The sequence below is a fragment of the Pangasianodon hypophthalmus genome, chromosome 2 (genome assembly GCF_027358585.1).
Source record: "Pangasianodon hypophthalmus isolate fPanHyp1 chromosome 2, fPanHyp1.pri, whole genome shotgun sequence".
In the NCBI taxonomy this organism is placed as follows: Eukaryota; Metazoa; Chordata; class Actinopteri; order Siluriformes; family Pangasiidae; genus Pangasianodon; species Pangasianodon hypophthalmus.
Window position 1 is genome coordinate 26,037,838 of NC_069711.1, and position 23,816 is coordinate 26,061,653.

General features: G+C 38.6%; 1 protein-coding gene across 8 annotated transcripts in view; it reads left to right on the forward strand.

Annotated features, from left to right (window-relative positions):
* Positions 1-23,816, forward strand: part of caskb (calcium/calmodulin-dependent serine protein kinase b) — a 115,188-nt gene that overhangs the window by 78,681 nt on the left and 12,691 nt on the right. For 5 of the 8 annotated variants that reach the window (XM_026933425.3, XM_026933430.3, XM_026933424.3 and 2 more), the window contains 9 exons: positions 4,121-4,309; positions 8,899-8,977; positions 9,140-9,225; positions 9,401-9,469; positions 9,699-9,767; positions 15,257-15,292; positions 15,612-15,650; positions 16,242-16,438; positions 19,756-19,871. In XM_026933425.3, coding sequence (XP_026789226.1) covers positions 4,121-4,309; positions 8,899-8,977; positions 9,140-9,225; positions 9,401-9,469; positions 9,699-9,767; positions 15,257-15,292; positions 15,612-15,650; positions 16,242-16,438; positions 19,756-19,871 — 880 coding nt within the window. The remainder of the gene's footprint in view (positions 1-4,120; positions 4,310-8,898; positions 8,978-9,139; positions 9,226-9,400; positions 9,470-9,698; positions 9,768-15,256; positions 15,293-15,611; positions 15,651-16,241; positions 16,439-19,755; positions 19,872-23,816) is intronic. The other 3 variants (XM_026933428.3, XM_026933427.3, XM_026933429.3) reach the window with 1 other exon arrangement.

The following is a 23,816-nucleotide window of genomic DNA, read 5'->3' on the forward strand; positions in this document are numbered from 1 at the left end:
TAGCTGAACTGATACTTGTTGCATATGTTATTACTTCTTGGAGAAATAACATATGGGGTGATCTATACTTTGTTCATCTTCATGAAGTAAAACTGCACCCATTCCTGTCGCACTGGCATCTATTCGAAGTTAGAATTTGCAAAACGAGAGACCTACACAACACAGCTTTAACATTAACAAATGAGTATTGAAAATCAAGAGACCACTTAAAATCATGAGAAGGACTAGGTAAATCAGAAAGAAGCAATTACAGTTGCAAAGTTCCTACAGAAACATTGGTAATATCCAGTTATCCCAAGAAATCTGCAGTTGCACCAGTTATGTAGGAATAGCTCTCCCTTTCTCCTCTATCAGAACACCTCAGGAGGGTAGAAATGTGCTCTGGCTCTGGGAGAAAATGACTACATCATCTAGATATGCTTTACAATCAGTGTGTACAAATAAATCTTGATTAGTTAAGTGCTTAAAGGGAGTTTTGCATTCCAAAGAGCATTATGGTATACTGCAGGAAGTCAGGTGTGACAAAAGGCAGAAATGTCAGAAGCACGGTCAGTTAATGAGACTTGCCAGTAACCCTTGAGTAGATCTAACTTGGTTACATACCTGGCTACACTGTTGACACAGTCATCAATATGAGGAAGAGGAAAGGATTCAGGCAAAGGACCGACACAGTCCATGAGAACACGTTCAGATGACTCTCCTACAGCAGGTATGGTACTTAAAGGACCAGGAGGTATCACCTGAGTAGGTTTCCCAGCTAGCTGACAGATATGGCATGACCTACAATGTTACACAAAATAAGATTTCAGAACAGGCCAAATGCCTGGCTTCACTTGGGAAACATGGAAGGAAGGGTGGATTCGCATGGATCTGGGGAGCTTGAGTCTCACGTCAGAGGGGTTAATAATGTTCTTGATGATGAAGGGGCCTAAATAGTGGGGGGAGAGTTTCTTGGAATTAGTCTTCAGTGGGATATCATTAGATGAGAGCCAAACTTTCTGACCTTGCTGGTAGTTGGGTGTGGGAGACCGATGGCAGTCAGCCCGGTGACATCCTGCTGTCAGCAGAGTGGAGCAGACTGGAACTGTCCTCTGTCCACACCTTGCAGAGCTAGCAGATGTGGGCTTGCACAGAGGAAACTGCAATATCGTTCTCCTGGGTAGGAAATAAAGGAGGCTGATAACCCAGAGAATATTTGAAAGTGGGGCGTACCGGTGGCTGAGCTGGACCTGATCCAGGGTAGCTGGGAGCGCTGGATCAAAGGGTTATTGGCTGTGACACATCGAAGCACCACTTCCAGCTCCTGATTGGCCTGTTCCGCCTTCCCGTTGGTCTGGGGTAAAAACCTGAGGACAGGCTTACAGTGGCACTGAAAGCATTGCAGAATGAATTCCATACCTGTGATATGAACTGGGGTCCACTGTCTGAGACGATGTCCTTGGGGGTTCCATGCAGCCAGAAGACATGGCTGACCAGGAGATCTGCAATCTCATGGGCTGTGGGGAGCTTGGGGAGAGCCACAAAATGCAATGGCTTGTAAAAACGATTGATGATGGTAGGAGTGTTAAGAATAGTAGTGTTACCTTATGAGGGGGGGAAGTCCAGTGATGAAATCAAAGGCAGTGTGGGACCCTATGCGGCTGGGAACAGGCAAGGTGGGCGGTGCAAGGATTTACCATGGGCACACACCGAGCAGGTCAAGACGAAGGCCCGAGTGTCAGCATCCATAGTAGGCCACCAAAAGTGTCGTTTCAGTAGGCCCAGAGTGTGACTGGAACCAGGATGACAGGCAAACCAGGAGCAGTGACTCCACTGTAGGACCTGGGAGTGCACAGTGTCAGAAACAAATAGGCGGTCCACGATCCCATTACCTGGGTTGGGTCCGCTGACCCTACCTGGTTTTAGTCCCTAATGAAGCGGCGGTAGAAGTTAGCGAACCTCAGGAAGGTGCATCAGGTTGGTGCATCAGGTTGGTGGGCCTGGGCCACTCTCAGTTATGTACCCCAGGAATGTGACCGAGCAGGCATGGAACTTGCACTTCTCTGCTTTAACAAACAGATGGTTCTCTAGCAGCCATTGCAGGACCTTATGGAAATGGAGAGCTTGCTTAGCAGGGGTGCAAGAAAAGATTAGGATGTTGTTTAGGCATACAAACAAGAAATGCTTCAGGAAATCCCTGAGGACGTCATTCACCAGGGCCTGGACTACTGCTGGGGTGTCAGTGAGGCCGAAGGGCTCAACCAAATACTCAAAGTGGACCGGGAGGTGTTAAATGCTGTCTTCCACTTGTCCGGCTCTCTGATCATCTCTGATTGTGGATTCACGTCTTAATGTACAGTCCCCTCTGAAAGTGTTGGAACGACAAGGCCAATTCTTTTGTTTTTGCCTTAACTGGAGCAACTTGGTTTTGAGATCAAAAGATGAATATGAGACAGTATATCAGAATTTCAGCTTTTATTTCCTGATATTTACATCTAGAGGTCTTAAACAACTTAGAGCATAGCTTCTATGGTGGCAGACCACCCATTTTTTTTAGGTAAACAAAAGTATTGGAATGGATAGTTTTCAAGTAATTTAAAGTAAATAACACCATATTTGGTTGCATATACCTTGCTTGCTGCATCAAACCGGTGACCCACTGATATCACCAAACTGCTACATTCTTCCTTTGTGATGCTTTTCCAAGCTTGGACCATAGCTTCTTTCATTTGCTGTTTGTTTTGGGGGGTTTCATCCTTCAGTCTCCTCTTCAGGAGGTGAAATGCATGCTCAACTGGGTTAATGTCTGGTGATTGACTTGGCCATTCTAAAACCTTCCACTTTTTTTCCCCTGATGTAGTCAGTTGTTGTGTTGGCATTGTGTTTTGGGTCATTGTCTTGCTGCATGATGAAGTTCTTCCCAATTAGATTGGATGCATTTCTCTATAAATTGTCAGACAGAATGTTTCCGTAGACTTCTGAATTCATTCTCTCTTATTATCATGGGTCTTACATCATCAATAAAGATTAGTGAACCCATTCAAGAAGAAGCCATGCAAGCCCAAGCCATGACACTACCTCCACCTTGCTTTACTGATGAGCTTGTATGTTTTTTATCATGAGCAAATCCTTTCAGAAACCTAGGGCTCAAACCAAGCGGAGACATTCAGAGATATTAATTGCTTAAACAATCAATCTAACAGGGCAACACCCGGGCAACAAGAAACACCTGTCAGTCACATGTTGTAGTATTTTTTGATCCCTTGAAAAAATGGGTGGGTTCAAACAAAAGGTGTGAGAGGACGACAGTTGATTGTCCATGGTTAACCCAAGGTTGTTTGTAGTGACAGAATGTGAGATCTGAGAGTTGTCCAGAGTATAAACTTTAAGCTGATGAACTGACGTCTATGATCAGATGCCTGCCAGACATGCTGAGATCCGAGCAGAAACATGAGTGTCTGCTTCTTTGTTATATTTAAAATCTAATGTCCTGGAGATTTAAAAAAATTGCCACTGTCCTTTAATCACTTTTACACATACATTTTTATTTGGTAATTTAGCAGCAGTTGAATGGGTAAGTTGTAAGTGTGAGCAAGCCAGATTTGAAATCCCCTTATTCCTGGAAAATTAGCCAGAGGGCTTATGAGCATTCACTATAAGGAAAGATCTGCTGGCCCTTTTGAGGTGGGTGATTTAAAACATTAGGCCAGTAAAGTGACAATATAAGGAATACCTAAAGTAAGCAAATAAGCCAAGAAATATCTGGATTGAGATATTTGTGCTGATGATATTATTTGTCATCTATTATTATTATTATTATTATTATCATTATTATTATTATTATTATTATTATTATAGGTGAATGAGAGAATGCCTGATTCATGAAAGAATAAGAATAAATCATAAGCAGAGGAAAACATTTTTGTTTCACACCAAATGCACTGGTTTGTTAAACATCCCATCCTGTGTCATGGGCCTTTTAAGGCAGGAGTGCTTACATGAGTTTTGAGTGTGAAAGAGCTTTTACATTGCATGATGCATAAAATTCCTGTCACAAGGTGAAATACTAGGATCCTATGTGCCAAAACTAATTAGGAATAGCTAACTGTTTGAGTGATGATGTGGTGTTTCTCTGTGACAGGCATTGCTGCAGACACATGATGTTGTTGCTCATGAAGTGTACAGCGACGAGGCACTGAGGGTCACCCCGCCTCCAACCTCACCTTACCTGAATGGAGATTCTCCTGAGAGTGTCAATGGAGACATGGACCTTGAGAATGTAACCCGGGTTCGGCTGGTGCAGTTTCAGAAGAACACAGATGAACCTATGGTATACGCCCACACACACTTCAAGATACATACTTACAGATATAGTAAAAGAAGATTATTTTAAATTACATTTCTGCAATAATTATTTTAATATATGGTACATTTTTACAACAATTATTTTAATAATTGTAAAATACTTTTTACAAGTTTACATTTTATACAATATTTTAAATTTATAAAACACATTAAAATATAAAGCAAATTATAATTATTAGAATTAATTGAATTAAGTATTAATTCAGTATTCTGTAACGATCCAACTGTAAATATTCCTGGATTTAAATATTAAATGTACACTATTTGACAGTTTTAAATATGAAGTATTGGCGTATGAAAGTTTCAGCAGAAAATCAATCAACTTGTCTTCCCAGTGTTTTGAGAAACTGGCTTCATACTGGGTTCCCTTTCATTGAAATATGTTTTAGTTGAAAATGATTTAATATTTAATTTTTAATGCAATTTACTTACAAAAACCCCAGTATAATGGAGAATAGTTGCATGCATAAGTCTTTTAAGGCAAAGAAGTGGAATATTCTGCAATGGCCAGGTCAGTCATCAAACCTGAATCCAGCTGAACATGCATTTAACATGCTGAAGGCAAAGCACCAAAAACAAGCAGGAACTGAAGGCAGCTGAAGTAAAGGCTTATTTCAGCTGTGTTCAGTTCTTGCTTGTTCTTGGTGCTTTGCCTTCAGTATGTGAAGAGCCTTGTAGAGCATGTCTATTGGTTACAGACTTCAGGCATTCACTGACTGCAAAAGATTTGTAACTAAGTATTAAAAATCTAAATTTAATTTAGTTTGTCCAATTACTTCTGATCCCTTAGAAAGGGGAGGACTACATAAAAAGCTCTCTAATTCCTAAACTATTCATGTGATTTGGATGTAAATACCCACAAATTAAAGGTGAATGTCTGCACTTTGAGCAGATCATTTTTTTCCTCATACCCCTGAACTGCTTTGAATTTGCTGTATAAAATCCTTGACCAGTTTATCAAATGGGAATCATACCTCTCATACATTCTCTGAATTTGCTGTATCCGAATGATTTTATGCATTGCACTGCTGCCACACTATTGGCTGATTAGAAAATTGCATGAATGAGTAACATTTACAGGTGTTCCTAATAAAATGTTCAGTGATTGTATATTGTAGCCACTATAAACAGTCTCTCTCTTTCTCTCTACCCCATATATATATATATATATATATATATATATATATATATATATATATATATATATATATATATACACACGCACACAGTACTGTGCAAAAGTCTTAGGCACATGCAAAGAAATGCTGTGGAGCAAAGATGCCTTCAAAAATAATGAAATTAAATGTTTCTACATTAAAACGATACTATATAATACTATAAAGACCAGTAAACAGTAATAAATGAAACAAAGTCAATATTTGGTGTGACGATCCTTAGCTTTAAAAAAAAAAAAAAAAAAAATAGTAGTCTCAGGTACAATTTGTGCAGTTTTACAAGGAAATTAGCTATGTTTTACTGAGCATCTTACAGAACCAGCCACAGTTCTTTTGGAGACTTTGACTGTCACACTTGCTTCTTATTTTGCATGCAAAACTCTGCAGCCATCAATTTTTTTTTCGAAAAATTGGTCTCTTATGTAATCTGCTGCTTTCTTTACTGACATACAAACATTTTTCTGTAATATTTAATTTTGTGCTGGAAAACTAATGTTTGAAAATCTAAAATGTTTTTGTACTGAATCAGTAATGCAGAAGTCATAAAATAAAAATCTATACCAAAGTTTGTACTTAAAAAATAGGGTGCCTAAGACTTCTGCACAGAGAGAGAGAGAGATCAGATGAATGATTATAGGTTTTACTTTGTAAAACAACACATTTTTAAAAATCTGTTTTTTATAATATTATAATTATAATATACACCGATCAGCCATAACATTATGACCACTGACAGGTGAAGTGAACAGTATTGATTATCTCGATACAATAGCACCTGTCAAGGGTTGAGATATATTAGGCAGCAAGTGACCAGTCGGTTCTCGAAGTTGATGTGTTGGAAACAGGAAAAATGGGCAAGTGTAGAGAGACTTTGACAACGGCCAAATTGTGATGGATTGGGTCAGAGCATCTTTAAAACGGCAGGTCTTGTGGGGTGTTCCCAGTATGCAGTGGTTAGTACCTACCAAAAGTGGTCCAAGGAAGGACAACCGGTGAACTAGCAACAGGGTCATGGGCGCCCAAGGGTCACTGATGCGCGTGGGGAGTGAAGGCTAGTCCGTCTGGTCTGATCCCACAGAAGAGCTATTGTAGCACAAATTGCTGAAAAGTCATAGAAAGGTGTCAGAACACACAGCTTGCTCCGTATGGGGCTGTGTAGCCACAGACCTGTCAGAGTGCCCATACTGACCTCTGTCCACTGCCAAAAGTGCCTACAATGGACAGGTGAGCATCAGAACTCTACCACGGAGCAATGGAAAAAGGTGGCCTCGTCTGATAAATCACATTTTCTTTTACATCATGTGGAAGGCCGGGTGCATGTGCACTGTTTACCTGGGGAAGAGATGGCACCAGCATGCACTATGGGAAGAACACAAGCTGGCGGAGGCAGTGTGATGCTCTGGGCAATGTTCTGCTGGGAAACTTTGGGTCCACCTACCAGAACATTGTTGCAGACCAGGTACACCCCTTCATGGCAATGTTATTCCCTAATGGAAGTGACCTCTTTCGGCAGGATAATGCGCCCTGCCACACTGTAAAAATTGTACAAGAATGGTTTGAGGAACATGACAAAGAGTTCAAGGTGGTTGACTTGGCCTCCAGATTCCCCAGATCTCAATCCAGTCGAACATCTGTGGGGTGTGCTGGCCATCAATTCCGATCCATGGTGGCCCCACCTCGCAACTTACAGGACTTAAAGGATCTGCTGTTAACGTCTTTGTGCCAGATAACACAGCACATCTTAAGGGATCTAGTGGAGTCCATGCCTTGATGGGTCAGGGCTGTTTTGGCAGCAAAAGGGGGACCAGCACAATATTAGGCAGGTGGTCATAATGTTATGGCTGATCGGTGTACATCATGTCCCAAAAGTCTCAATACATAGGGGACTGTGTATGCCAGCACCTCATTGGTTGTGGTAGGTGGTCATGGACGTCAACGTCTCGGTTTGTCCGCAACACTTCCAGTCTTTTTGAATTTGTTAATAAGTTTGGCAACAGTGTTGTGTGTGATTGCCATGTTTCCTTTTAAGGACCGTCTCAACCTTGTGACAGCTTCCCAATCCAGCCATGAGAATGATTTTAATACGTTCTTCTTTTGTCAAAGGCATTCTTAACGGCTATCAGAAAAAAAAAATAATATAAACTAAGGATGAAAAATTTTGGAAGACATTTTTCTAAAACGTTAATTTCCCCTATCAGTGGAGACATGTGGGACACCCTGTATATTATTATAATTTTAGATTATGTGGAGTGTCTGCTGTACAGGTCCCTGTGTATGAGCTGTTAATATTGAAACAAAAACGTGAATGAATGCATTAATATTAAACTATCGTTTAAGTTACAGCCGGAACATACAGAGCCATGCTCTTATACAAAAACAATGTACACCTTCTGACCAATCAGATTCAAGCATTCAACCACATCGTGGTATAAAAAAAAGATACACCATAGCACGGTTGAGTGCTCGAATCTGATTGGTCAGAAGGTGTGCATTATTTTCATATAACTGCACAGGTAGTTTCGGCTGTAACATGAATGACAGGTTAAAATTAATGCACTTGTTCTAATACATTATTGTTTCTGTAGTAACAGCTTACACAAGGACTTGGTAGACGCTCCAAATAATGTGTGCGCGCATGTGTGTGCATGTTTTGAAGCCTTCGTGAAGGAAAAAAAGGACCAAATCTCCTCATAATGATAAAAGAGCCAAAAGATTTCCATTTGGTTACTAAGGTTAATGTTAAAGTTAATACAGACTTAATGGGTGGACGAGATCTGTGAGGGTTAAGCAAAGATGAAACCACTTCGCATACTTTCTGTGGTTTAGTTTTGTCTGTTGTGTTAATGCGCCAATCACAAGCTTTGTCACATAGCATGTTCACCTAGCACTGACACGATAAGCAAAGCCTGAGCATGATGTCATGTTGTTCGTGGAAGCCATGACCAACATGACATCATCTCTGCATTAAGTATGATTAGATTAGATTTAACTTTGTGGTCAATATGCAGGGTACAAATACAAAGCCAATGAAATGCAGTTATCATCTAATGAGAAATGCAAATAGCAAGGTAGCATTGAGTGGTATAGTGCAAGTAATAAACAAATGAGGTAAGACGGCAGCAAGGCGTGGTGTGGGCATGACGTTAAAATGCGCAGCATGTCATTCATTAATAAATGAAACGTTGTAATCATTGGCAAACCACTGTGGTGTAAGAGGCCTAAGACACGACCAACCTTATTGTAATGCTGTGTGACTTTATATTTGCCCAATTTTTGTTTTATAACTTATGTTTTACTCAGACATTAACTAAAATTATGTATTATCTAAAATGAAAGGTTTTTGTCAAGTGCTGTTGGCCTCTTGTTTCTGTTTTTACAGGGCATCACTCTAAAAATGAACGATCTGAACCACTGCATTGTAGCTCGTATTATGCATGGAGGAATGATCCACAGGCAAGGTATTGCTGTCTGTCATTACTGTTCCACATAACGGAAGTTCCTATTTGAGGGCTTGTTTTTGTTTATAACTACACTTTCTGCTTTATAATGGATTTTTCAGTTTGCACACACCGTAGGAAGAGTTGCTAGATTTATGTTCATTGCAAATGTTTGAATTACAGGAACGCTGCATGTGGGTGATGAAATTCGTGAGATTAATGGCATCAGTGTAGCCAATCAGACGGTGGAGCAGCTTCAAAAAATGCTGGTATGTGGAAAACATACTCAGCAAATATATGGACATGGTTAGACTGCTTTTCCTTTGGTTAAGAATTAATATGAATTAATATGAAGATAACTCAGTTGTTGCTCTTACTTACTCTAGTGTTTAAGAACAAGTGTAAACGACCTGATCCTTACAAAATATTTTTAATAATACACAGAGGGAGATGCGTGGGAGTATCACATTCAAGATTGTACCAAGTTATCGCAGCCAGTCCCTGTCTTGTGATGTAAGTGTTCCTATAATAATAATAATAATAATAATAATAATAATAATGGGGGTTCACATTGTCACACCACCTTGTAGTCATACAAAAAAAAAATTGTAGTCACACTCTGATCCTTCTCTGTTATTATGAATAATAATATCAAGTACCCCATCCTCCTCTCTTGTCTCTCTTCTAGACAGTTTCTCTGTGTTTTATTTGCCATACTGATAAATACTTTATCCTCCTACAGAAGGACTCACCTGACCTGACCAGACATTCTCCTGCCAACGGTCATGCCAGTGTCACCAGCTCCATTTTGGCAAGTGATTCATTTAGAATTCTGTTTTGCTATGGTGGGTTTTGAAAGTATTCAGACCCCTTCAGTTTTTTTTGCACACTTTATTGTGTTATAGGTTTAATTTAAAATTGATTAAATTGACTTTTCCCATGAAGCTATACACAATAATCCATAAAGAAGCAAAAACAAGTTTTTAGACATTTTTGCAAAATTTATTAATAATCAAAAACTGAAATCTCTAAATTAGAGAAGTATTCATACATTTTATTCAGTGCTTTATAGAAGTACCTTTGGCAGCAATTACAGCTTTGAGTCTTCTAGGGTAAGTCCCTACAAGCATTGCACACCTGGATTTGGGCAGTTTCTCCCACTGTTCCTGGCAGATCTTCTCAAGCTCAGTCAGATTAGATGGGGAGTGTCTGTGTATTGCAATCTTCAGGTCTCTCCACAGATGTTCTATGGGGTTCAAGTCTGGGTGTTAGCTAGGCCATTCAAGGACATTCAGATCCACTGTAGGGATGGTATTAGACAGTTGAGGAGCAGATGTAGCACTTGGAGTTCAGCCCAAAAAGATCAGTTTTTGTCTGTAACTTTCTAGCTCAGTTACTGAGTTTGACCGGATGCCAGCTCTAGAAAGATTAAATTAAATGTGATTTTTATCCCCCTGCCCAGATCTAGAGTACTGTGCAAAGGTCTCAGGCAGATGTAAAGAAATGCTGCAAAGCAAAGTTGCCTTAGAAAAAATGAAATTAACTGTTTTATACATAACAAAAATTGGTAACACTTTATTTTAAGGAACAGATATTAGGCCTTAATGAAGGCACTGTTCTTTGTTCAATAAAGACCAAATTAGACACTTTTAAATTATTTATTCACTATAACTTAGACTTCATTCATAAACACTTGTTGTTCATCTTTTGGCTGCTCCCGTTAGAGGTCGCCACAGTGGCTTGGTCCACATGTTTGATTTGGCACAGTTTTTACACCATTTGCAAATCTACACAATTTTATCTGGGCTTGGGACCGGCACTGGGAGTGCACTGTCTTTTGCAACCCCAGTGGCTGGGGTGGGTTCCCTGGCCAGGAATCGAACCTTGGCCACAGCGGTGAGAGTGCCGAGGCCTAACCAATAGTCATCCAGGGACCATCCATAAACACTTGTATTGGTACGTAATTGGGGATTTGTTTTTTGCAAATGACTGCTAAATTATTAAAAGTCCTTGTTATGCAAATAATTGAGCATGAATTACTCACTTACATTCACATATTATTAGTGCATAATTGGCAACGTTATACCTGTAGGTTATAGGTGGTGTCAGACTGCAGACTTGTGAAGGCACTTATACTAAAATGTGTGTTCCATATTCTAGATTCATAGACATTTCAATATTAACGCTTTAAATTAAAATTCAAATATTGTTTAGTTAATTCCCTATAGTGTCATATTTCATCAGAGACAAACAATTGTCATTTCGGCTTTGGTGGCCCCTTTTTTGAGGCTGCAACATCTACCAGTATATTTCACTGCCCAAAAGACATAAAATGATCTGGAATTTAGAATATGAGACACAACTTGACTTATTGACAACTTGTGTAGTGGTGTTTAGCTTCTAATTAGTAACTTAGACTTAAGAATATGGGACAGATATTGTAGTATTAGTGACTTATTCAGCTTTTATAAGCTCTTAAAATAAACTTCAGGTCTCTTCTACCTGGAATAAACAGATATAACATGTATTGTATAGAATACTTTGAAAGTATTAGAATGGCAAGGCCAATTCTTTTATTTTTAATATACACTGAAGAAATTTGGGTTTCAAAAGATGAATATGAGATGTTTAGATCAGAATTTCAGCTTTCATTTCCTGATTTTTACATCTAGTTGTGTTGTACATGTGAACAACTTACAACCTGGCACCTTTTGTTTTTTTGAACCCACCCATTTTTCTGTTTTCCTGTTAGATTGATGATTTAAACAATTAATAGCTCAGAATGTCTCCTCTGGGTTTGAGCCCTGGGTTTTGCCTGTGAAGACTGCATTTGTTGTTAAGAAGAATAAACCAACATAAAGACCAGAGAGCTCTTTATGAGAGAAAAGCAAGCCATTTTGAAGCTGAGAAAAGAGGGAAAATTGATGAGTCATTGCACAATCATTGGACATAACCAATACAACTATATGAAATGTCCTGAAAAAGAACGTAAACACTGGTGTACTAACAACCAGACATAGAACAGGTCAGACAAGGAAAACAACAGCAGTTGATGACAGAAACATTGTGAGAGCTGTGAAGAGAAACCCAAAAACAACAGTCAGTTACATTACCAGCAACCTTCACAGGGCAGGGGTGAAGGTATCACAATCCACCATTCAAAGAAGACTTCAACAACAGAAATATAGAGGCCATACCACAAGATGCAAACCACAGATTGGAATTCACAAAGATATACAGAGAAGTGTTCGTGATCAAGTCCAGGTATGTGATCAGTAAGATGGTGACAGAGAACATGACAGAGTTCATGTGACTTGGGTGTTGTAGGCTGTGGTGGCCATTTCTGTAGGGACCGAAGCAGGAGTTGTGGTTCGTGGCACATGTTGTTGTTATAATATTATTATTATTATTATTATTATTATTATATCAAGTTAAAAGCACTGCGCAAATAAAGCTTAGTGAAAAGCTTCCCAATGCTTGTTTCAGGGCCTCCTCAATGTACTCATCCATAGCTTGGCTTTCTTTGGTGGAAAGGAGGCATGGAAGCTGCTATGAGCTCCATAGTGCAGTCATAGGAATGGTGAGGGGGAAGGCCGCTGGCCTTAGCCTTGCTGTACACTTCCTTTTAGTCCTGGTACTCAGAATGAATTTCCACTTGGGAGTTAGTCTCAAGGCTTTCAACTGAAGGAGAGCAGGCATTTGGAGACAGTGAGTGCAATAAGATGAGGACCAGTGGGTGATTTCTCTCTCTGCCCAGGAGATCTGTGGGTCATGGATGTGCATCCAGGGGAACCCCAGCACAACTGGAAACTTGACTGTGATGAGCAGTGAACTGTGTTCTTGGTGAAAGGCACTGATGTGAAGCATGAGAGGTTCAATATGGTGGGTTATTGACCCTCCTCCTATGGGTCCCCTGTCCAGGGCTTGGATGGGCAAGGGGTGTTTGAGTGCCCAGGGGGGTCAGGTTTAATCTTTCAACTAAACTTTTGCCAGTTGTTGCAGAGCTGGTCAAGGCTGTAACAGTAGAGAGATCTGTAAATGCCTTATCTGAACATGTATAGCAAAGCAGGCATGGCATTATAACCACGCACCCCTAGAGTTACTCATCGACCTGGCAATTTGCCTAGAACATCTACTCAAGAACCGAGGGGGACGTAAAGCTGAGCTGAATCCCGTCCATGAACCCAGTACTTCATAGAAAATGCAACTTAGCCAAGCCAAGCTAACCTCTGTGGAATGCCAAAGGTGTGTGTCAAAAGGATAGACTATGCTTCTACTGTGGCAGTCCCAAGCACCAAGTGGCACAGTGCTCCTCTAGACCATCACCCAACTTTCTACAGCAGACACGTGAGCGATCTGATTTCTCCTCTCACTCCCACATCGCTCTTTGCTCTTTGTTGCAGCAAAACCCAGCAGCCTTCTTTATTTATTTATTTATTTTTTTGTCTGAAAAGTGGTCTCTTATGTTATATGCTGCTTTTAAAGAAACTGACATACACACATTTTTCTGGAACATTTTATTTTGTGCTGGAAAACTAATGTTTGGAATTCTAAATTGTTTTTGTACTGAATCGATAATGTAGAAGTCATAAAGTTAATATATATATATATATATATATATATATATATATATATATATATATATATATATATATATATATATATGTATGTGTGTGTGTGTGTGTGTACACGTGGATATGTGGATACACTAGACAAAGGGATGATGAACGTCCCGGGCAGGACAGCACAAGATGTCATCACATTACTATAACGTTATAGCACATTACAATATAAAGTGCAATATCGTGTATAATGTCTCTTTCTACTTTTCACTCTGCTTTTCTACTTCTCCACTTATTTTTTGTGTACTTCCTTATTTTTACTAAACTTTACTAAACTTTTTTGCTATTCTGTTACACACTGTGGTTATTTTTACTACTTCATTTACTACTATATTGCCTATTATTCCTACACTGTTGTGATATATCTGTTTGAGCAACCTTTCCCTCAGGATGAATAAAGTTCTATCTTATCTTATCTTACTCAGAACAGTGCGCAATTTAAATTATGAATGTTTACTGTATTTCTGGAATTTTCTTTATAATTTTTTTTAACTGTGGTTAAGTGAAACCGTGTACCTGAAAGAGTGGTTACAGGAGTTTTACTGTATACATATTATGTGGGGGGTCCACAAGGATCAGTCAAAATATGCTAGGGCTCCACAGCTGAAAAAAAAGGTTAAGAGACACTGAGCCACTAGTCTAATTTATAGTAAGTAAACAATTTACAAGCATCTAGTTTTTGCTTTACTAAACAAGTAACACAACCTTAATAAACCCCTAAGGTGTGTTAATTAAAATAAAGTGTTATCAAAAAATCTACTATAAAGAGTGGTAAACAGCAATAAACGAAACAAAATCAATATTTGGTGTGAAAACCATGTGTCTTTAAAAATGTGCCGGTAGTCTCAAGTACACATGTACTGTATGATGTGGCTCAAGTACATTCGTACAATACATGAGAAAATTGGCAGATAAGTTTTTATTATGCATCTTGGAAAACCTGCCACAGTTCTTCTGGAGACTTTGACTGTCACGCTTGTTTGTTTTTGCAGGTAATCCTTGACAGCCTTCATTATGTTTTTTGTTTGAAAAGTCCTCTATTATGTAATATGTTAATTTTTTGTTAATTCATCTAAGACAAAATTTGTATTTAAAAAAATAGGGTGCCTAAGACTTTTGCATGGTACTGTATATCGACACAGTTTGAACACTGGAGGTCGAGGTTGAGGGTTATAGAGAGTTCCTTGAACTTCATGGCTTGGTTTTTCATCTGACATTCACTGTTAATTGTGGGACCTTATACACACAGCTGTGTGCCTTGCCTGTGTGGTGGACTCCAGGCAAGTTCTAGAGACATCTCAAGGAAAACAAAGCACACAGGATGTACCTTAGTGTAGAGTGACTTAGCTAAAGGTCTGAATACGTAGCTAAATGAGATATATTTCAGTTTTTGATTTTTAAGAAATTTGCAAGAAACATTGTTTAAGAAACATTGTTTTTGCTTCATCATTATGGATTATTGGATGTAGATTATGCACCAAAAATATATTTTATTCATATTAAATTAAATCTATAACACAATAAATTGAGCAATGAGAGAAAGGGTCTAAATACTTTCCAATCCCACTGTATATACTGTAGATATGTAACTTAATTATGGTTAGATTTAGTGAGCCAGACATTCTTAATAGAAATATACTAATACTAGTGTACTAATGGATGGAAATTTTATTTTTAGGACTTGCCAGCAACCATCCAACCCAAAGGACGACAGGTGAGAGTCTTTAAAATGACCCTTGGTTTACTTCATTGGTTTCTCTTTCAGCTACACTTCACCTGAACACCTGAGTGTGTGTGGGTTTATGGACTCTGTGTTCACCTAAGCTCATGAGTGCGACAAAGCTGTTACAAGTTCAGCTTCAGGTAGTGAGGTTAACTAGTAACCCCAACTCCAGGCCTAATCGTGATGGGGTGGTCTCTTCTTTTACCTAGCATACATACCTTCCTTGAGTCCGGTCAATGTCAGGTTTGTTATACTGTGTGACATGTGTGCGTGTGTGTGTGCGTGCGTGCATGATCCTTTGAACCCTTAGATCTCCAGACCTGCAATCAAGGATAAAATGTCCATGAAGGTATGTATCTTCAGAGGAGATCTGATTACCGTAGTCTTTGCCACTTGACATTAATACAATAAACTCCATCTCTTCCCATTGGCCTTAACCATTTCTTTGTTGTTGTTGCACCAAGTGCAACATAGCTGTTTCATAAGGCTTCAGTTCTGTAGGTGTAGCTTATTGTTGTATTTTATAGTCCTCCATAACAAGAAATGGTCCCTTGCCCATTTTGCTTCCCTCCCCCTGCTGCCTTAGTAGTATGGTCAATCTCACAATCCGTATGATACAGGCATGTGCCTTTGGGCTGGGGCATTGGCCTGGTTATAGAGGGTGTGTGCGCGTGCATGTGTGTGTGTGACATGGTGTCGTGACCTTTGTTTTAGTGGCTAAGGTCCCTCTCTTTTGCAAACATCCTTCAGTCAGACTCAACAAGGCATTCTGTTTTTTATCTCTGCTTTTTCTGTTCTGTTTAATATCATGTGCTTTATTTCTTTTTTCGCCTGCATAATGATCTGTTCTCTTCTGCTCTCCTTTGCTCCCTTATCTCTTCTAACCTTTGTTTATATCAGTTAACAGCCTGACTGTTAAAATGTCAACTTTTGTCCCCAGATATTCGTACGCGCACAGTTTGAGTATGACCCCGCTAAAGATGACCTCATCCCATGTAAAGAAGCGGGCATTCGCTTCCGGGTTGGTGACATAATCCAGATCATCAGTAAGGACGACCACAACTGGTGGCAGGGAAAGCTGGAGAATATGAAGAATGGTACAGCTGGACTCATTCCCTCTCCTGAGCTGCAGGAGTGGTGAGCTTCATATACTTGTGATGTATTTGATGTGTGACTATGTGTATGTATGGGCACACTGCTCCTATACAAACAGCATTCACATACTTACCTTTTATTAAAATTTACTCAGAGCCAAAAGATGCCTGACATTTCCATGTCAGTGTAAAAGCACAAATTCTTTTATTATAGTAAGCCTGTTTGTCACTTATATGGAGTGTCATGGAAAGTCACACTAATACAGACAATCTCTGTTAGCTTCTCTCTAAAACTTTCCCCTACTGTTGTGGTTGTTGTCATAAACTGTTTCAAATCACAAATTATAATTTTATACTAAATGTAATGTAATTCTTCAATGTCAGCATATAAAAGTGTAACTGTGGGTAAACTGATTATAAGGAGCTTCTATCCCTCTTACTGTCAATAATATCACCATTTGATTGGCAGCATAATTACTGACATCTGTGTTCAGAAGGTGCAGACATGTGACACAAATGAAATGTAAAGTAAAATTGTATATAGGGCACATCTAAAGATTGATTGGGATGAATGCATGATTGCTTGAAGATTTGGTACATTTAACTTTGCTCAGGAAAAGTATTTTAAGGACCACAGGAAACTCCTTGCTGAGAGTGAAGCGTGTCTCATCAGCTGATTTTGTTTGCCGAGTGCAGTTTTAAATGCTCTCAATTCTAGGGTTTTGACCACCAGGCAGAGAGAATGTGGAGACAGATTTGGCATTTTTGCAACCAAGTATGACCTGAATAATGACGTTTCTTCTGTGCATTCATATCGCTCGCGCTGCAGTACATTATATTTCCAAATACAGCAGCGGAAAAGAATGTAAGAATATAGTAATAAAAATAATGATGAATTTTTACATAATTACAGCTTTTCTAAAATGTTATTGGGGCAATTGATTGTACACATGTAGCCATAAAATGAAATTAAATGAATTTAAATGAAATAAAATAACATAAAATACAATACAATACAATACAATATTTTCTATTTATTCCTTAGGCAAACCACTCATAAAATATTGACAAATAAAACATTTCAACAACCATTTTACTCTACTTTGTGTAACATTAGCTGTAATTTACTGTTAGTGAAGTACATCTTCTTAGACCTTTTGACATGCTCTGTGACATCAGTACCACAAGTTGTACCACAAAAACCTGAACAAAAACTTCCCCTTAAAAAGCTGAACTTTTGTTTGCTACTGGGTGTGTTTCTTTGCCCCAGTGTGGCTGTGCATGCTCAGGCAGCAGTAGAATTTCTGATCTGGATGAGTTAATTGAGTAACCAGATATCTTGCCTGTTTATCAGATCAAGGACTGGCGGAATGGACTTTGATGGATTTGTTAGATATAATAATATGTCATCTGCATAAAGGCTTATTTTATGAGGGTGTATGTTATGCTGTAGTGCTTAATGATTTTCTTTTCTCTGATTGCTGCAGCAAAAGGTGCTATGAATAATGCAAAAAGTAATGGTGACAATGAGCATCCTTGTCTTGTTCCTCTGAATAAGGTGAATGGTTTAGAGATATATCCATTAGTTATAACTGAAGCTGTAGGTGAGTTATATAGTATTTTGTTCACGTTTATGAAATATTGCCCAAATATGATTTTTTTATTTTTTAGGGTGGCAAAGAGAAAAGACCAGTATACCCTATCAAACACCCTTTCAGCTGTATGCATCTGAAGTATGGAATTATGGTTGGGGTTTTATGGTATGAGGCAGTTGTCTTGTTGCAGAGGTGTATAAGATTAAATAGTCTGCTCATTTTTTCTGAAGAATGCCTCCCTTGAATTCGGTCTGATCTGGATAGACTAAGAACTTTATTACAGATTTTAGTCTGATTGCGAAAGCCTTACTAAATATTTTTATGTCTATATGTATTAATGATAGAGGGCGAAAGTTAGAGCATTCTGTGGGGTCTTTGGTTGGTTTAGGGGTAAGGGAGATAAGAGCTATGTTCATATGTTGGGGTAAGGTCAAGTTATTGAGAATTTCAGATATCATTTGCATATACAAAGCTGCAATGATGTTTATAGAATTCTGCTGGGTAACCGTCTGGTCCTGTGGATTTATTGTTCATTGTAGCACTGTGTGGAGTTCCTCTTCAAATATAGGCCTTTTGAGTGTATCAGATTGAGTTGTATGTGAGTTGTGGAAGGGGGGTGACATTCCTCAGAAAGGTGTTGATTTCTTCATATGTGGCGTAAAATTCTGGTTTATAAAGGTTTGAGTAATAGGATCTAAAGTTATTGTTTATTTCCAACATCTTGGATGATGTTTCCAGAGGTGTCTGCAATAGTGGGTTTTTCTTTATTTTGCTTTAATAGATTTGCTAAGGGTTTCCCTGATTTGTTACCAAAGTCAAAGTGCTCTTTGTAAAAAAAAAAAAATTGTGTTTTTTGTGAATACAGTTATGAAAAGTGAGATGAGCATTTTGAAGTTCTTTGAGGATTTCATCTGTAGGCGTTTGAGAAGCTAAATCTCAAACTAATCTCTTTATTTTTTCCTGTACACTGGATTCCATTTTTGCTTATGACTGCAGAATGATATTATTTTCCCTCTCAATACTGTTTTGATAAATGAGACTCCTGATGTTGGGCATGTGGAACATGCTTTTAGGCTACATGAGAGGTTTGTTTAATTCCAACACTAACCCTTTTTGTAGGGAAATCAGATAGTGTTTGTAATATTACTCAAATGAACAAATGCAGGATCCAGTTGTCATGGCTACATTAAACTGCACTTAACAAGTTTGCGTTAGCTTGAAAATCATTTACACCTACTTTCATATTCCACAAGAAAAGATGCATGGAAGACTATAGAGAATATAGTCTGTTGTGTAGACCATGTTGAGCTTCTTTGTACTGCTAAGACTAAAACATGGGTTATCCTAAAATGCACTTGCATTAGTATTGGGCAATACCAAAACACAGATTACTAGACAATCAGGACATGTATGCTTTATTCTTGTGTACCCTAAAATCCATGACAGCATGTTTTCTGGTATTTTGATGTCCAGCAGATGGGATTTATCAGAGATTCCAGATAGCACTAATGTTAGCCAATGAAGTTCAGGAAGAAATAATAGCATAAAGGGCTAATATGACGACATTATTTTATTTTATATTTATTTGTACTTCCTGATCCATATTAAATTGTTTATTTTCTTAAAATGCTGAATTTTGAGGGGAAAAAAACAGTTTTAATAGTTTTAGTTGGCACAACATCTGAAAAATATGCATATTTTCTCTTCATGCAAGAAGGTATTTAAGGTATATAAGGTAACTTCAGGTGTATTGTGTGTCTCTTAGGCGTGTGGCCTGCTTAGCAATGGAGAAAACCAAGCAGGAGCAGCAGGCCAGTTGTACCTGGTTTGGCAAGAAGAAGAAACAGTACAAAGACAAATACCTAGCTAAGCATAATGCAGGTAGGTTAAGATGAGCACAACTGGGCTCGTGGCTTCATACTAAATGGTTCTTTCAGTAGATGGAACATTCATAGAGCTGCTCAGTACCATTAGTTACATGTGGACATACTGATGCAATCAGTAGAAGTATCTGTCGAAATCATGGTTTCATATAAGGTAGGTTTGTATCCAGCTTTCACAAATACTATTTCATTTGCTAGAACCAGTATGCCAGCAAATGAAATCGTATCCATGTGTGATTTCATCTGCTACTGTTGCACAACTATTCTAATGAGGATGCAAAAATGTATCTGCAAAAAGAAATGGTCATTAGCTACATTCCAAACTGCTTACTAGTGTACTAGTTAGTATAATATATTACTATGGAAAGAAGTGTTAGATTAATGATGCTGTTTAGGAGCCATAACAAAGTTTTCCTGGTAACTATGGCAGGGGTTCAAACCCCAGCATTGCCAAGCTGCCACTGTTGCGCCCTTGAGCAAGGCCCTTAATCCTCTGTGCTCCAGGGCTGGGTTAGGGTTATCATGTATCATGGCTGACCGTGCACTCTGTCCCCAATTTCCTAACAAGCTGGGATATGTGAAGAAAAGAATTACACTGTATTGTAATATTTAATTGACAAATAAAAGCTTCCTTCTTCTTCTTAGTCATAGTGTGCTAGTATGCAGTTTGGTACATAGCCATAGTGAAACTGAAATATGTACTTGCTTGGGTAATTTATTCAGTAAATCTTGTCTTTGTATACAGGGGGATTCAAAAGTACTCAGACCCCTAGAGTTTTTGCACACTTAACTGTGTTATAGATTTAATTTAATATGGATTAAATTTACTTCTTTCTTGCCATCCATCTATACAGTGTAATCCAGAATGACAAAAATGATGACTAAAATCTCTCGTGTAGCTAAGTATTCAGACCCTTTGCTGACACTCCAAATTGAGCTCAGGTACAGCCTGTTTGCTTTGATTTTCTTGAGATGTTTCTAGAACTTGACTGGAGTCTACCAGTGGCAAATTCAGTTGATTGGATATGATTTAGAAAGGCACACACCTGTGTGTAAAAGGTCTCAGTTGAATGTCAAACCAAAAACCAAGCCATAAAGTCCAAGGAACTCTCCATAGACCTCTGCAATTAAACTGTGTTGAGACATAGATCTGCACAAGGATATAAAACCATTTCTAAAAGTTTGAATGTTCAAAGGAGCACAGTGTGCTCCATTATTTTAAAAGGGAAGAAGTTTGGAACCACTAGGACTCTTCCTAGAGCTGGCCGTCCAGTCAAACTCAGTAACTTGACTAGAAGGATCTTGGTCAGGGAGGTGACCAAGAACCCAATGGCCACTCTAACACAGCTTCAGAAGTCCTCTGCAGAGATGAGAAAACCGGCCAGAAGGACAACCACCTCAGAAATGCTCCATCAATCAGGACTTTATAGTAGAGTGGCTATAGGAAAGCCACTCTTGAGTAAAAGGTATGCAGCAGGGACTTAAAGGACTCTGAGGGTATGAGTAAAAATATAGAGACCTGAAGATGGCAGTTCACAGATATTCCCCATCTAATCTGATTGAGCTTGAGAGGATCTGCCAGGAAGAATAGGAGAAACTGCCCAAATCCAGATGTGCAAAGCTTATAGAGACTTACCGAAGAAGACTCGAAGCTATAATTGCTTCCAAAGGTGCTTCTACAAAGTACTGAATAAAGGGTCTGAATATTTATCTAAATAAGAGATTTAAGTTTTTGATTTGTAATAAATTTACCAAAAAAAAAATTCTAAACACTTGTTTTTACTTTGTCAGTGTGGTTGTAGACTGATTTTAAATTAAATATGTAACACAATAAAGTGTGCAAAAAATGAAGTGGTCTGAATACTTCCCAAACCCATGTAACCTACATAGTGCATTGCATAAGTATTCACCCCCTTTTCCATATTTTTAGTATACAAGCTGGAACAGAAATGTGCATTTTTTTATTTTTTTTATTATATGTCATGAATCTATACAAGATAGCCCACTATATTGAAGGAGAATAAATATACAGTCCCCTCCAAAAGTATTGGAATGGTAAGGGCATTTTTTTTTTTTTTTTTTTTTGGCTATACAGTGAAGACATTTGAGTTTGAGATCAAAAGATGAGTATGAGATGATGGATCAGAATTTCAGCTTACACTTCCTGATTTTACATCTAGATGTGTTAAACAACTTTGGTGCATTTTTGGTGTGTTTTGTTTGAACCCACCCATTTTCTAGTGATCAGAAATATTGGAACATGGGACTGACAGGTGTTTCTTGTTGCCCAGGTGTGCCCTGTTAGACTGATTGTTTAAACAATAGCTCTGCATGTCTCCTCTTGGTTTGGCCTCTGATGAATGCATTTGTTGTTAAAAAAGATAAACCAACATGAAGACTAGAGAGCTGGGAGACTTTGGGAGAAAAGCAGGCCATTTCAAAGCTGAGAAAAGAAGGAAAATCCATCAGAGCCATTGCATAAGCATGGAGCATAGCCAATACTACAATTTGGAGTGTCCTGAAAAATAAAGAAACCACTGGTGTATTAGCAACCAGATGCCGAACAAGTCAGCCAAGGAAAACAAGTTGATGACAAACATTGAGAGAGCTGTGAAGAAAAACCCAAAAACAAAAGTAAGTGACATCACCAACAACCTCCACAGGGCAAGAGTGAAGGTATCACAGTCCATCCTTCGAAGACAATTTTGAGAGCAGAAATATGGAGGCTATACCACAAGATGCAAACCACTCATCAGCAGTAAGTATCAGAAGGGCAGATTGGAATTCAAAAAGAAATACAAAGATGAGCTACAAAAGTTCTGGAACTAAGATTAACCTCTACCAAAGTGATGGGAAAGGTCAAAGTGTGGAGAAAGAAAGGATCTGCGCATGATCCAAAACGAGCTCACTGGTCAAGCATTATGGATGTAGTGTCATGGTTTGGGCCTGCATGGCTGCTTCTGGAATGGTCTCACTAATCTTTATTGATGATATAACTCATGATGGTAGCAGCAGAATGAATTCAGAAGTCTACAGAGGCATTCTTTCTGCCAATTTACAGTGAAATGCATACAATCTAATTGGGAGGAACTTCATCATGCAGCAAGACAATGACCCAAAACACACTGCCAACACAGCAAAGGACTTCATCTGGGGGAAAAAAGTGGAAGGTTTTAGACTGGCAATCACCAGACCTTAACCCAACTGAGCATGCATTTCACCTCCTGAAGAGGAGACTGAAGGGAAAAAAAATACCCAAAACAAACAACAACTGAAAGAAGCTGCAGTACAAGCCTGGAAAAGAAGAATGGAACAGTTTGATGATGTCAGCGGGTCGCCCGTTTGATACAGTTATTGCAAGCAAGGGATATGCAACCAAATATGAAGTGTTATTTACTTTAAGACTATCTGTTCCAGTATTTTGATCACCTAAAAATTGGGTGGCCTGCCACCAAAGCTGCCACGTTCTAAGTTTTTTAACACATCTAGATGTAAATATCAGGAAATGAAAGCTGAAATTCAGATCTATCATCTCATATTCATCTTTTGATCTCAAACCCGAATGTCTTCAGATATAGATTTGTGGTGGTTCATGGGAATCTCTTTAACAGAGTCCTAATTGTAACAAAGCAGTTTACAGCTTCAAAATAACAGCTCTTTAAATGAATGGTGTTGTGTTTGCAGCTCAGACTGATCTGTCATGGAGCCGCTTGGAATGAACAGAGGTGCATTGTATTTAGAAGAGCTTGTCTTTGTGCCTGCATGATCTATCTTGAATCCACTTTCACGATTGCCATTTAATCAGATTTACAACTTGTGGACTCTCAGTTGTCCAATATAGTTACATGGCAGCTGCTGTTAAAATCTTTATTAAAAAAAAAAAAGAAAAAGGAAGACAAACACACTTTTGTGATGTGGAATTAGTTGATTAGTTTTCACTGTT